We start from the raw sequence: 15,016 nt of genomic DNA, 5'->3' as shown, positions 1-15,016 counted from the left end.
TGGAAGCGGCGGCGCATGTCCTCTCTTGTAGGTTGGAAGATAACTCTTTCAAATTCCTTGGCATTATCATTGGTGCCAATCCAAGAAAGGCTTCCGCTTGGGAACCTATCCTCATTAAAATGAAGAATCGCTTATCCGGTTGGAAGACCCGTTTTTTGAACATGGGAGGAAGGTTAACTCTCTTGAATTCTATTCTTTGTTCTTTATCTATTTTCACAATGTCTTTTTACAAGATGCCTAAGAAAGTGGCCAAGGAGTTCTCGCAACTTCAAGGTAATTTTTTGTGGGGTGGAATGGAGGAGAGGAAAAAGATTCATTGGGTGAGTTGGCAAAAGGTGTGCTTTTCCAAAGATAGGGGAGATTTGGGTATTAAGAATGTGTTGGACTTCAATCTTGCGCTTCTTAACAAATGGAGGTGGAGAATTCTCAAAGGAGATGATAATTTGTGGTGCGAGGTTTTAAGAGCTCGGTATGGAGATATATCATCGGAGGTCTTTTGTGGGGAATCTAAAGCCATTTCTTCTCTTTCTAAATCGATGTGGTGGAAGGACTTAACCAACATCGGTAAGTCGACTCGTAGTGATCCGGTGGCGGACCTTTGCAAGTTCGAGATGGGCAACGGTTTTTCTATTCCTTTTTGGGAAGCTCGTTGGTTGGATGGTTTTATTCTAAGGTATGATTATCCGGATCTTTTCTCGTTAACTTGTTTTAAAAAGGTTTCGGTGGGAGCTATGGGAGGGTGGCATAACGGTGTTTGGTGTTGGGGAGATTTTGGCATAAAATCTTGTTTTTTGTCTCCCGAAATTCTCCTATCAATTTCTTCTCTCCGCTCCATATTACCGGTGTTCGCTAGTTCACCGGACAAGGAGGACAAAGTTGGTTGGAAAGGGACTAAAAGTGGTGAGTTTTCGGTAGCTTCTTGTTATAATTTTTATGCTTCTATCCGCACTCCGTTTGGTCCGTATAATAAAAATGAAGACTTGGTGGCCATGATTTGGAAGATGGTGGTTCCTTCTAAGATAAGGATTTTTGGGTGGAGACTTTTTGTTAATAGATTGCCGACTAAAGATCTCTTGAAGATTAGAGGTATTCCTTTTCCTTTAAACTCTTTAAGTTGTTCTTTTTGCGAGGCGGAGTTGGAAAGTAGAAATCACTCCTTCTTTAATTGTAAAGTGGTGGACCTAGTTTGGAAAGACATTGCGATGTGGGTAGGTAAACCGGTAGGAAAGGAGGAGGATTGTTTTGCAAATTTTTTGGATTGGTATAGTTTTTGTAAAGACAACAAAGTTAGGAGAGGAAAGTGAGGGCTTATTTGGATGGCAACCACGTGGTCCATTTGGTTAATTCGGAACGGTATTTGTTTCCGAAATGACGGATGGAGTGTTGATAACACGGTTTGGAATGTAAAGATTCTTGCTTGGAAGTGGTCTTTTTTGGGAGAAAATCCTAAGTCCAATTATAGCTTTTACGACTTTATTAAGGAGCCTTTATTGTTCCTATCGTAGCTAGAATTGGTTGGTATTTTCTCTTTATTTTGGGAGGCTTTGTAAAAAGGATTGGAGAACCCTTTGTTCTTCCTTTTATTGATTCTTGATTATTCAAAAAAAAAAACCCTCTACCTCACCTCTGGATATATCTAAGAGGCAAGGTATTCCATACATGAAAATTATAGCAAACAAAGGAAATGTTAACAGACCTAACCATTTCTAAAATACAAAAATGATCGACGTAATACAATCATCGAAATTGAAAATATTACCATTAAACATTGTCGCATTCCTCATCGACCAAATATTCTAAATCACCGCAAGCCAAATTACCCTGACTGTTAATCTTTCATCTTAGTCCTTAATTTTAGGATTGTGATATAAATACAACCTCAATTCTTCCGCCGTAATATTCCTGCCTCCTCCGATCCAATATTCTACCTTTTCCCAAATTCTTCTTGTTATTAAAAACGAGTCGAAGAGGTGACTAGTGTTCTCATCTTCCAAAAAACAGAACACACAACATTTCTCCCTGTCATTCACCAGAATTCCTCTTTTCCATAACTGATCTCTTGTAGGGAGTCTATTGAGCAAATATCTCCATCCAAACATCTTTACATTAGAAGGAACGTTCAGACTCCACATGAAGGATAATGCCTAATTTGGCTAGCAACGGTTTGGAGTATTTCGAATAGGCGTAACGGTGTCATTTTTAAAAATGACTCGTTTAGCTTTACCAAATGTATGTTGGAGGTAGTCTTTATTTCTTGGAAATGGATTTATTCTAGTTATAAGTTAGCGGCTAATTGTAACTTTCACGTGTGGAATATTCTACCGCTCATTTGTTTTGAGTAGTGAAAGTTTTCCGTTTTGTATTTGGTTGGAGTATCCCTTATACTCCGATTATATATCAATTGCCTATTAAAAAACACTAACTAATTATCTCTTGGGATATGATTTATTCATGTGAACTATTTATAAGAATCTACATATATGTTTCTTTTGGGATATGTTTTATTCTGTTTAAATTTTATAATTTTCTTATTGGACAGCAGGCGACCGTAGAGGTGGCAGACTTGCATACTATGCTTGCGGATGTTGTTTGAGTTCAAACAGTGAAGATGTAATTGTTTGGCCTTTTGACGTGCCAAACTGTTATACGGTTCGCTCAGGTTATAATTTGTTACAGCAAGACCAAGAAGGTGGGGGCTGGACATGGGCATTAAACAGGGGCTGGAGCTTATTTAGGCGTCACAGGTACCTTCGAAGCTAAAAATTTTCTGCTGGCGAGTAATTCTGGACAGGCTTCTGACGAGGAATCAGTTGGTTCGTCACGGAATTATTGTGAATAATAATGAGGCTTTGTGTGTTTTCTGTGAACTGCATTGTGAAGACCCACCTCACATCTTTATTTTCTGTCCTAAGATCCAAAACCTGTGGGCTAGTATTAAGCAATGGCTGGATATAGACTCGCACTAGGAAGCCGACTGTTGTAGCCAAATTCATGTGGGGGTTACCACATTGTCGGGGAAGATTCAATGTAAAAGGGCTGCAGCTATTTGGGTGACTATATGGTGGTGCATTTGAAAGGTTAGAAATAATATCATTTTCAATAACGCGGTTTTTATTGCGATGAACTATTCTACTCAATCCTTTGGTACTCTTGGTGGTGGCTTGCTATAGAAGCCAAAGATAGAATTAGAAGTAATTTCTATGAGTGGTTCAAAAACCCGTCCTTGTGTATGTGAGTCTTTAGTTTGGTTGGTTTTTTGTTGGTTTTCAGGTTTTCCTGATATCTCTTGTAAGGGTTGAGTTCCCCTAGTACTCTCTTTTAATACAAGAGTTACTTATGGAAAAAAATGATTAAAGCCTCAGTGTTAAGAACAAGGATCTGACTGATGCAACCAAAATGGTGAAGCAATTCAAAAGCTAGTCTAGTATGGATTACTATCAAAACGAGATTGCCGCTCTTTAGGATGATTTCAATATGTTGGTATATAATTTCTATCTTACTAAGTTACTATTACTGATTTATTGACCTTGTTGCAAAATGTACTGGTGGTGGTCGAAAGCATTTCTAAATTGTGTCTCATCAAGCCATATGTCTAGTGTCTGGGTCTATTTGTTGTGTTTTCTGGCGCTCTTGAATTATATGGTGCTTTAAGTAGGTTTTATAAGAATATCTCATATACTGCACTTGAACTTATGCATTTGTTGTTGCTTCAGACACAATTGTTTCTCTTATAGACACCCCATTCATAGGCCACTTGGATAAACATATATTTTTTGTCACTAGATCATGATGTTATACAATAATCTTAATTGAAGCTAAGTTTTAATTTTTTTTAGTTGATTAGGGTCGATATAATTTGTGGCTGCAGGAGTTTCCATTCCAATATTCAACCAAGCACAAGGATTATCATTTTCCCTTTACTCGGTATTACAACTTCCTTTGTAGATGATGAGGATATAATTGTTTTTTTAATAGGCAAATTCAATAAAATAGAGTATAAGGGATACTCCAATAGCATAGTAGTAGAGAAATGAGACAAAACAAAGAAGATGGAACTTCCTTTTTATATTTCGCGTTCACTACTACAAAAATTAATTTTTGTAATGCCATTTTATCTCGGCCAAAGTATCTACCGTGATAGAATCGGTACAATTAGTCGATTTCCTTTTATTTTTGTTTTTAAACCACTTTTCATATTGCTTGGAACTTTCAACCGTAGTGAAAAGTGACGTGGGGTTATGAGCTTGAATCCTAACACCTACAGTTTTGTTTTTATTTATTTTAAGCCACTTTTTACTAAGGTTGAAACTTTCAACTGTGGTGAAAAGTCACTCATAGTCATGAGTTGGAATCATAACACCTACAATTTTATTTTTATTTATTTTAAGCCACTTTTTACCACGGTTGAAACTTCTAACCGTGGTGAAAAATCACTCAGTTTTGTTTTTCCATTGTATATAACGCTCTTTGTTCATCTTTTTTTCCTAGACAAAGTTAGACAAATTTGGTCTTCTACCTCCCAACGTCATCTTTCATTTACGAGACTCTAAAAACATCATTTCTTTCATTAACAAATTTCAGAACTTCATTATCTCTTCTTCAACTTGAATGAAACAAGGAACACGTGAATTCAAGTTAGCAATGTTATATGTTGTTTTGTCAGGTAAAATATTTAATGTTGTTGTCGTTGTTGAGATTTAATACTTAACGAGTTTATTGATTCTATTTTTGTTGTTGTTATTGTTGCGGTTGAGCTTTAATATTTAATGATTTTTTTTCTTGTTGTTGTTGTTGTTCTTATTGTTGTTGTTGTTCATGTTGTTGTGAAATCGATGCCAAGCACAAAGTATAATAGTTTTTTCTTGGCAAGAAACCCACAAGAGTAGGAAAGAGGGAAGCAAAAAGAACACAATGAAATTGGTAGGGGTGTTCATTGTTTCGGGTAAATCCAAACCAAACCAAAATTTGAACCAATCCATAGTGTTTGGGTTAGATATTTTTTCAATTCGGGCAAGAACCGAACCAATACAATGAAATCCAATGACAATTGGTTCAGGCATCAGATTTTCAATTTACTACCCGCAAGTCCTACCTAAACCAACCATAATTAATTATCATAAAAGTTACTACCAAGCATTCAACTTCGAGAAGGAAAAAGTAAAATGTCGTATGTGGACAAGTTATGATATTTTAATTTGTTATTAGAAAATTGTTAGTGTAGTGTGGTAACTGAGCATAGACATATGAAACACATTCATTATCATACTAACTCAAGTGACTAGTTATAAATTCAAAAACCTTTATGTTAGATATTTTCCTAGTTAAATATTTTTGAATCTATTTGAAAAAAAATTGCTAGTCTAATATTTACAATTGAACACTATTAATACTATATTTTTTGTATTATTATGAAAACTTAATTTGGTAAATAATTAATTTTTTAAAATATTTTTTCATTTTTTTCTACCCGATCAATCCAACTCAAACCAACCCGTTACTTTTCGGTTCGGTTCGAGTTGGGCTTTATCGCCAAAATTTGCAAATTCAATCCAAACCGGCCTGCGAATAACCCTAGAAATTGGTTATAAACTGCTATTCTTTACTTTCTCTTTGAAAAAAGATTACAAGTGTTACAAAATAACAAATAACCTCTCTCACCCTAATTAGGATTTGCAGTGTGCAATGATGATAGACTAGTATGCTATTTATAATAAAACTAATACACTAAACTAATGGACATTTACAAACAGACTCATTACACAAGCTAATTTAGGGAACAACATAACTTAAACAATTGGGCTTAAAAAACAGACCAAATTTGACATGCTTACAATCCTAGCATTTCAACTACTACATACTTGAGCATACTTCAACTACATGTGATCAGACTTTGATGACATGCTAAGATCATGTCGAATTATCGAACCAAGAAGCTACCCTTCAACCATACTAGAGTTCGATCCAATATCTCACAAATCTACATCTTGGAATCAACTCTATAACATCAAGGAAATAAACTAGCTTTCTTCTTACAGCTTTATCAACTACATACAGTAGAAAAACTTACAACTTGGCAATGTCTTCGTGATCATATCAGCAGCATTTGTATCTGTCAAAACCTTCAGCACTCGGACTTCTCCATGCTCGATTACCCCTCTGGCGAAATGCAACCTCACATCATTGTGCTTGATTCACTCATGCTAGGCTGAATTCTTTGACGGATGTATTACACTTTGACTCACATTTAACAGTGATAACTCGACCTTGAAGTTTCAGCTCCTTAGCACAAACCTTCAAGTGACCGTGCTTCTTTTATAGCTCCTAAGAGATTTAGTGATATGACACCTTGGATTGGAGGTTGCGATCACGGTGCCTCTTGAATCAGAGACATTAATCTTGAATTGACGTTGTTGATCTTTAATATGACGGATCAAATGGAGGTACTTGCATGGTTAGCACTTTCAACACTCAAGTCAGTTTAGGATTTAAGATAGTCATAGTGAGAGTGGAAATTAGAGATTGTGTACCTGAAAACCCTTTGATAATGTATTTAAAGATTATACTGAATGGAGCGGGCATAATAAGTGGGCCTTATCTTGTTGGGCATTTGGCCGATAGGAACAGTTGCCCTCAAGACTCGTCGGGCATTCTGGATACATAGGAATTATTTTAGCAGATGTGGCCTCCCTTCAAGAATGATTGTCCAAGCATCGAGTGGCATGCACTACTTTGGATTTTCAAAAGCGTAATAGAGAAAGTGAGCATTAAATGTAGTTCCATCATTAAGATGTTTCACCGTTTTTCTCTTGACGTGTGACCTGAAAATGTAGAGAGTGGTGTGACGCTGCTCAATGTGCAATTAAGTCTACTTAAGTTGGGTTGTGTTCCCAAGATGAAATCTAACCATTAATACACACTTGCCTATTACTTTCAATATGATTCACCTTATTGGCTTCAGCTATATATAAGAATAGAAAACATGGAGAAACTTTTCGCAATCTTTTAGACTATGTTTCCCCTGTTTCCTTTGAGTCTTTCCCTCTTCTCTAAGAGTGTTTTCTAGGAGTAGCCATTGACACCCATTTAAAGCTTCAAAGCTTGTATTTTCGAGCTTTTTTTTTTGCTTTATTATCGTCGAACTTACATTTTTTAAGGTACCTTCACTTCAGATTTTCATTCAAGCATATATAGTATATGCTTTTCCGAAACCGCTATTGTTGTAACATTTCATATTCATTCTAAATATAATAATAAATATTACTAATATATTATAAAACAAATAAAACTTATAATAATAATAATAACAATTATTATTATTATTATCATAAAATTTTGCAAATCTGATGCACAACTCTTGTTTCGTTACAAATCCAAATCTTATATCTCTCGACAATACAACTCTTGTATCGTCATAAAATCTAATGCAACACATTCATACTATCGAAACTGTAATGATCAATTATTCAATCTGAATGATCTAAATGTTATTTCTTCACCATACAAACATCGGATTTCGAAGCAGAATGAACATTGACCATTCATATGAAATACAGTCATCACACTAATTGAATCGATGAAATAAAAGGCATATCAAATATGTCCTAGTTGCATCTGAATTATTCATATCTCATATGAAATTTATCGATCACTTTTTTGAAACTTATGGACGATCAATGTATCGTTGCTTCACTATAAAAAAGTCGAATTATGAAGCATAGTCAACATCAAATCATCCAAATCGTACAAAAAAGATGCAAAAAATTGTGATTAGGAAAGTTACCATAGCACGTCTTCAATAAAAAAAGAGTATTAGGATTACATACTGTCAATAAGGAAATCTGATATTATTATTTTGCTATCATATTTTGTATAACTTAGGAAATTAGTAATTGTATATAATTATAATTCAAATCAAGATATTTGTAATTAGTAGTGATAATTATGTAATTATTGAGGTTGTACTATTTATAAAGGAAAAGATGATAAAAGAGGCATCAAGCCTGAATTTTTTTTGACATAGTATCAATAGCTCTTGATTTCTGACCAGTGATTTTTTTTCCTCTTAGTTCTCTGGTCTTGTTAGTTTTAAAGAAAAAAAACCCTCATAGCAGTAGCAACAACTGCAACGGTAGTTGATCAACTCTTTATGTTCCTTGCGCACGGGTATTGTGTGATCAACTCTTTCCAATAAAAAGGAACTATTTCTCAAAGCTCTTGTCCTTATACACGTCAACAAAATGGCATTGTTGAACGCAAAAATCAGCACTTGCTTGATGTCACGAGAACATTACTGCTTCAAGCCTCTGTTCCATCAAAATTTTGGGTTGGACTTTTGTCCACTGTTGTTTTCTTGATCAACCGTCTTCTATCTCAGGTTCTAGATTTTGATACACCTTTCTTTCGTATTTTAAACACTCATCCCAATTATCATGACCTTCACACTTTCGGTTGTATATGTTTTGTTCACTTACCGCCTCGTGGACGTCATAAGCTTGGGGCACAATTTGTCAAAGGTACATTTATGGGATATATTCTTAATCAAAAAGGATTCTTGTGTTATGATGTTTCTTTGATCATCAATTTTTCCCCGTATCTTTCCCCTAATTCTGTGATGTTTCTATTCTTCCCCACTTCAAGATAATTTTACTTAGGACATTTTCTCTTGTCCACCTAGTGTGAAACCCATAGGTTGCAAATGGGTGTATTCTGTGAAGTTGAATTCTGATGGTTCTCTCAATCAATACAAGGCTCGCTTGGTCGCTTTGGGGAACAAACACGAATAAGAAACATTTGCTCTTGTAGCCAAGATGACTACCATTAGAACAATGCTTTCTATTGTTGCTTTTGCAGGCTAGTCCCTTCATCAAATGGATGTGAAGAATGCTTTTCTTCATGGGGACCTTGAATAAAATATTTACATGACTTCTCCTAAGGGTCTATTTTCATCCTTTCCATGTGTTTGCAAGCTTAAACGCTCTTTATATGGTTTGCGACAAGCTCCTCAGGCATGGTATGAAAAAATTTCGATATACTCTTCTTGGATTTTCTTTTACTCAAAGTTAATATGACTCCTCATTATTCATCCATCGCACGACTACTAGAACTGTGCTTCTTCTTATTTATGTTGATGACACGGTCATTATTGATTCTGATCAAGTGGTCATACAACTTAAACAACAACTTCAAGCCTCATTTCAGATGAAAGATCTTGGCTGCCTGCATTATTTCTTGGGTTTTGAGGTTCATTCTGATTCCAATGGTATTTTTCTTCATGGTATACTACAAATTTGATCTCCTTGGAGGGGCTCCAATCTGCTGCTCTCGTGGATACTCCTCTTGAGGTTAACATCAAATATCATCGTGATGAAGGTGATCTTTTGCCTAGTCCAATTTTATATTGTCAACTAGTGGGGAGTCTTAATTATCTAACAATTACTTGCCCCCGACATCTCATTTGTAGTCCAACAGGTCAGTCAATTTATGCACACTCCTCGACACCTTCATTTGGCTGTTGTTCGGCGCATCATTTGTTACTTGAAAGGTAGCTCTCACTGTGGCCTCTTCTTTCCTATTGGATCATCCCTTGATTTGGTTGGCTATAGAGATGCTGATTGGGAAGCTTGTCCTAATACTCGACGATCTGTCATCGGTTGGTGCATGTTTCTTGGTTCTGCTTTAACTTCTTGGAAAAGTAAAAATAAGCACGAGTCTCCAAGTCCTCCATTGAATCTGAATATCGAGCTATGTCAACAGCCTGTTCAAAAATTATTTGGCTTCATGGTCTTCTAGTTGAGCTTGATTTCTCTCAGCAAACAACAACCCCTCTCTATGCTGACCATACTAGTGCTATTCAAATTGTTGCCAATCCTGTTTTTCACAAACGAACTAAGCATATCGAGGTGGATTGTCATTTTATTCGGGAAGCCTTTGAGAATCACACTATATCTCATCCGCATGTCACCTCAAAACTCCAGCTTGCTGATATATTCACCAAGGCTTTTCCTCGTCCTCAACATCAATTTCTCGTTAGCAAATTGATGCTGCTTGACAAGCCGCATCAATTTAAAAGGGGATGTCAATAAAGAAATCTGATATTAATAGTTTCCTATTATATTTTGTATAACTTAGAAAATTAATAATTATATATAATTATAATTCAAATCAAGATATTTGTAACTAGTAGTGGTAATTATGTAATTATTGAGGCTGTATTATTTACTATTTATAGAGAAAAAGATAATGAAAAAGGCATCAAGCCAAGCCAGAATTTGTTTTCAAACATACATCTTGCATGAAAAATAAGCGGAATGTACTAAGAATATTTTACTTGTATTTTCCTTGCATGACTTTGAAATAAAATTTAAAAAAGGGAAAAGATGCTGTCAACCAAAGACATTGAATGATGAGCTAATTGAAAATATCATCTGCTTGCATTTTATTCAGTTCTCGACAGCTTCAATATAGGGAATTTTTTCTCTCCAACTTTTCCATTAGAAATTGGATTGCCATTGAAAACATAGCTAAAGGACTATGAAATGCTTCATCACGAGGAGGTCAAACAAAGGACTTAATATGATTAACATGTGAAAGGTGGGACTCACACGGCTTTTATTACGTGTTGCACAATATCCAAGGTTTACCGATTATGGTCGTTGCGGTTTGTTCATATGAATTACTTAATTACTGACGTTCTTTATCAAAATAAACTGTGAAACTTAATTACAGTCATACATATTTCTCTTTATATACTGATGATCTCTCAAAGCTGGTGTATAACACAATACATACTTCCCAATAGCAAAATGAGGATTTGTATGATGTTTCTTCTCTGCTTTGCTACCCAAGTGTTGGTTTATTACATGAACTCAACCACAACATTTGCACTCTCTTTAAGCTCACAGACGGATAAGCTTGCTTTGCTAGCTTTGAAGGAAAAACTTACAAATGGCGTGCCGGATTCTCTACCATCATGGAATCATTCTTTGCATTTCTGTGATTGGGAGGGTGTCACATGTGGCCGCCGTCACATGAGAGTATCTGTCTTGCATTTGGAGAATCAAACTTGGGGTGGTACTCTTGGTCCATCCTTAGGAAATCTCACATTTCTCAGAAGACTCAAACTTCAAAACCTCGCTTTGCATGGTGAAATTCCAGCTCAGATTGGTCGTTTGAAGCGCTTGCAATTACTTAACTTAAGAAATAACAAACTTCAAGGAGAGATTCCAAAAGAGCTTACAAACTGCACAAATATCAAAGTATTGGAGTTGTTGGAAAATCGGTTCACAGGAAGAGTTCCCACATGGTTTGGATCAATGAAGCAACTTACTGCCTTGATTCTTGAGAACAACCATCTAGTTGGTACAATTTCATCTTCCCTACAAAATGTTTCATCACTCCAATATCTATCTCTTTTAGAAAATTATTTGGAAGGAACCATACCTTATTCTTTAGGTAAGTTGTCAAGTTTGAAATATCTGGCTTTAGCTTTAAATAGTAATTTGTCAGGTGAAATCCCTCCTTCTCTTTACAACCTATCAAATATTCAATGTTTTGATCTTGGAGGAAATGAGTTATATGGTAGTCTTCCATCAAATTTAGGTCATATTTTTCCCTATCTTGTAGAATTCCATGTAGTAGACAACTATATAATCGGGAATTTTCCCACTTCAATATCTAACCTCACTGATTTGCAAATATTTGATATAGGAGGGAATTATTTTAATGGGTCAGTACCTCTTACTTTGGGTCGATTAAATAAACTTGAATATTTAAATATCGAGAGTAATAATTTTGGAAGTGGAAGGACTAAAGATTTGGACTTTCTTTCTTCATTATCCAACTGTACTGAACTGTCAGCATTCTCTTTTCACATTAATAATTTTGGTGGTGAATTGCCGAGTCTTATAGGAAACTTTTCCACCCATCTTACTCGGCTTAGTATGCAAGTTAATCAAATATCTGGAGTGATACCTCAGAGAATTGGACAACTTACCGGGTTAACTTACTTAAGCCTTGGAAATAATTTGTTTGAGGGAACAATTCCAGATTCAATTGGAAGTCTTAAAAATCTAATAAGATTGGTCTTGCAAGATAACAAATTATCTGGCAATATTCCTATGAGTATTGGCAATCTTACTGTATTATCTGAGTTATATCTATCTCATAACAAATTAGAAGGACAGATTCCATTAACCCTTAGATATTGCACCCAAATGCAAAAATTAAGTATTTGCGATAACAAACTGAGTGGAGATATACCCAATCAAATATTTGGCTATCTAAAGAATTTAATATTTTTATACTTGTGCTCCAACTCATTCACTGGTCCCATTCCTTTAGAGTTTGGTAACTTGGATCATCTTTCACTATTGGATCTACACTCAAATAAGTTCACTGGTGAAATTCCCAAGGATCTCACTTCTTGTTTGACATTAACAGATCTCTTTTTAGGGGGAAACTTTTTCCATGGAGAAATACCTTCGTTCTTGGGATCTTTAAAGTCCTTAGAATTCATAGACATTTCTCACAACAATTTTTCAAGCACAATCCCTTTTGAACTAGAAAATCTGAAGTTTTTGATTATATTGAACTTGTCTTTCAACAATCTTTATGGCGAAGTTCCCATAAGAGGTGTCTTTAGCAATGCATCAGGAATTTCAGTAATTGGAAATAAGAACCTTTGTGGTGGGATATCTCAATTGAAGCTTCCACCATGTTTGGAGATACCTTCCAAGAAACACAAAAGATCTATAAAAAAGAAAATTATCATCATAAGTGTATTTGGTGGGATTTTGATCTCTTTCATAGCTTTAATAATTGTCCATTTTCTCACCAGAAAGTCCAAAAAGTTACCTTCTTCACCATCTCTTCAAAACAGGCCACTAAGAGTTACTTACGGAGAGTTACATGAAGCAACCAATGGATTTTCTTCAGCCAATTTGGTAGGGACAGGAAGTTTTGGATCTGTTTACAAAGGATCTCTTCTCAACTTTGAAAGACCTATTGCTGTAAAGGTGTTGAATCTTGAAACACGCGGGGCAGCAAAGAGTTTCGTGGCAGAATGCAATGCTTTAGGAAAGATGAAACACCGGAATCTTGTGAAGATCCTAACTTGTTGTTCAAGTGTTGATTGCAAGGGTGAAGATTTCAAGGCTATTGTTTTTGAGTTCATGCCTAATGGGAGTCTAGAAAATTTGTTGCATAATAATGAAGGGTCTGAAAATCATAGTCTCAACCTAACGCAGATGGTAGATATTGCTCTTGATATAGCTCATGCATTGGACTATCTTCACCATGATGAAGAGCAAGTTGTAATTCATTGTGATATCAAACCAAACAATGTTCTTCTTGATGAAGATATTGTAGCTCACTTGGGAGACTTTGGGATAGCTAGGCTCATTCATGGATCCACAGGACTTTCAAGTAAAGATCAAGTTGACTCATCAACCATTAAAGGAACCATAGGATATGTTCCTCCTGGTAAACTTCTTTATATCCCTTGCTTGTTACTATATATCATTCATAATGTTTTGCATCTATTTGTGAATGGCTAGCACCTACTAATTACCTTGTAGCTATAAAGAAAAAGGCATTGATCTTGTTAACCATTTGTCTTTATTTAGCAATGTTGTTATTTACAAACTATACTAATTCGATGTCATTTCTTTATTTCCCTGTGACATACAATATTTTTAGCATAGTTTATGACAATTGTTTCATGAATTTAATGGTTATGCAATGACAGAGTAAAATAATTGTACACTGTTATTTCATAGAAATCTATCATATGTCATACCATTAATTTAAGAATTACGATCTAATTTGGTGAGATACATGATGAATGACCGTGTCAAGCCTCTTTAGAATCAATGTTATATTATTTATACTCTTTTATTTATTTATTTTTCTAATGTTTTTATTGTTGTTTGAAAAGAGTATGGAGCAGGTGGTCCGGTAACACCAGAGGGAGATATCTACAGCTATGGAATTTTGTTGTTGGAAATGCTTACTGGAAAGAGACCAACAGATAATATGTTTTATGGAAATCTTTGTCTACACAAACTATGTAAGATGAAAATTCTTGAAGGAATTCTTGACATAGTAGATTCACGTTTGGTTATGCCATTTATTGAAGATCAGACATGGATTGTAGAAAACAACATAGAGGAGTGTTTAGTGATGTTTGCTAAAATAGGAGTTGCATGTTCTGAAGAATCTCCTACTCAGAGAATGCTCATAAAACATGTCATACTGAAGTTGCTAGGAATTAAACAGAAGTTGTCCAGCTAGATTTTATTTCTACTATGATTAAAAAAATGGTGTCATCCTAGTTGATTTGCATGTCTTGTTTTCCCAATCTGTGTTTTTTATTGTGTTATTTTGTACTACTTCAATATCTATATATGTAATAGGATAAGAGTTTATGCTTGCAGTTTATTTTGCTCAACGTGTGTTTGTAGGAAAGTTTTTGGAAATGCTGTTAGCCAAGCCAGGGATTGTATGGTAATTTTGGTTGGAGAAAAACTAATAACATAATTTTATGTGTGCAATGGATATGCACAATTCTCGTCCAATAAAAATAAGAATATGATAAATTGTTAAATCATTAAAGTATTTTTAAAATGTAAATATGACATGATTGGATATACGTCGTTTATTGGTTGTCGGTATAAAATTACTTTACAAACCTTTTTTAAACCTCTCTTGTTTTAAAAAATCAGCAGAAAAAAAGTTCTATACGCTAAGATAATGGATTAGGGATGGCATATGATCAATTAGAAGCATTTTTATGTTGTATAACCGATTATTTTATTAGGGTTAATTAATTATCATTTTTGTAAAACCAATCATCGATTAGAGCTACCCACGATAAATCAAAACTTTCTATTTTGAGCTTAAATAATCTATTATCCCTAGTCGCTCGTAAGAAGGTTCTTGGCATAAACTAGTAAAAGTTCAAAAATATTATTTTAGTGAAACACTTAATAAGAAATTTTTTAGGAGGAATTGGTCAAGA

At 34.9% G+C, this 15,016-nt stretch overlaps 1 protein-coding gene across 1 annotated transcript; it reads left to right on the top strand.

Annotated features, from left to right (window-relative positions):
* The first annotated feature begins 10,793 nt into the window (after window positions 1-10,793).
* LOC131617626 (probable LRR receptor-like serine/threonine-protein kinase At3g47570) lies at window positions 10,794-14,431 on the top strand. The gene is made up of 2 exons (XM_058888884.1): window positions 10,794-13,479; window positions 13,934-14,431. The coding sequence occupies exons 1-2, from the start codon at window positions 10,803-10,805 to the stop codon at window positions 14,287-14,289; spliced, it is 3,033 nt and encodes a 1,010-aa protein (XP_058744867.1). The 5' UTR covers window positions 10,794-10,802; the 3' UTR covers window positions 14,290-14,431.
* Window positions 14,432-15,016: the final 585 nt, after the last annotated feature.

This window comes from Vicia villosa, linkage group LG7, assembly GCF_029867415.1.
Source record: "Vicia villosa cultivar HV-30 ecotype Madison, WI linkage group LG7, Vvil1.0, whole genome shotgun sequence".
Lineage (NCBI taxonomy): Eukaryota > Viridiplantae > Streptophyta > Magnoliopsida > Fabales > Fabaceae > Vicia > Vicia villosa.
This window is presented reverse-complemented; position numbering and strand designations above follow the sequence as displayed.

Bases quoted from the DNA above. Each gene is read 5' to 3' on its own strand.
- LOC131617626 (XM_058888884.1), top strand. From the start codon at position 10,803: ATGAGGATTTGTATGATGTTTCTTCTCTGCTTTGCTACCCAAGTGTTG. The intron at 13,480-13,933 runs GTAAACTTCTTT...TTGTTTGAAAAG, and splicing joins CATAGGATATGTTCCTCCTG to AGTATGGAGCAGGTGGTCCG.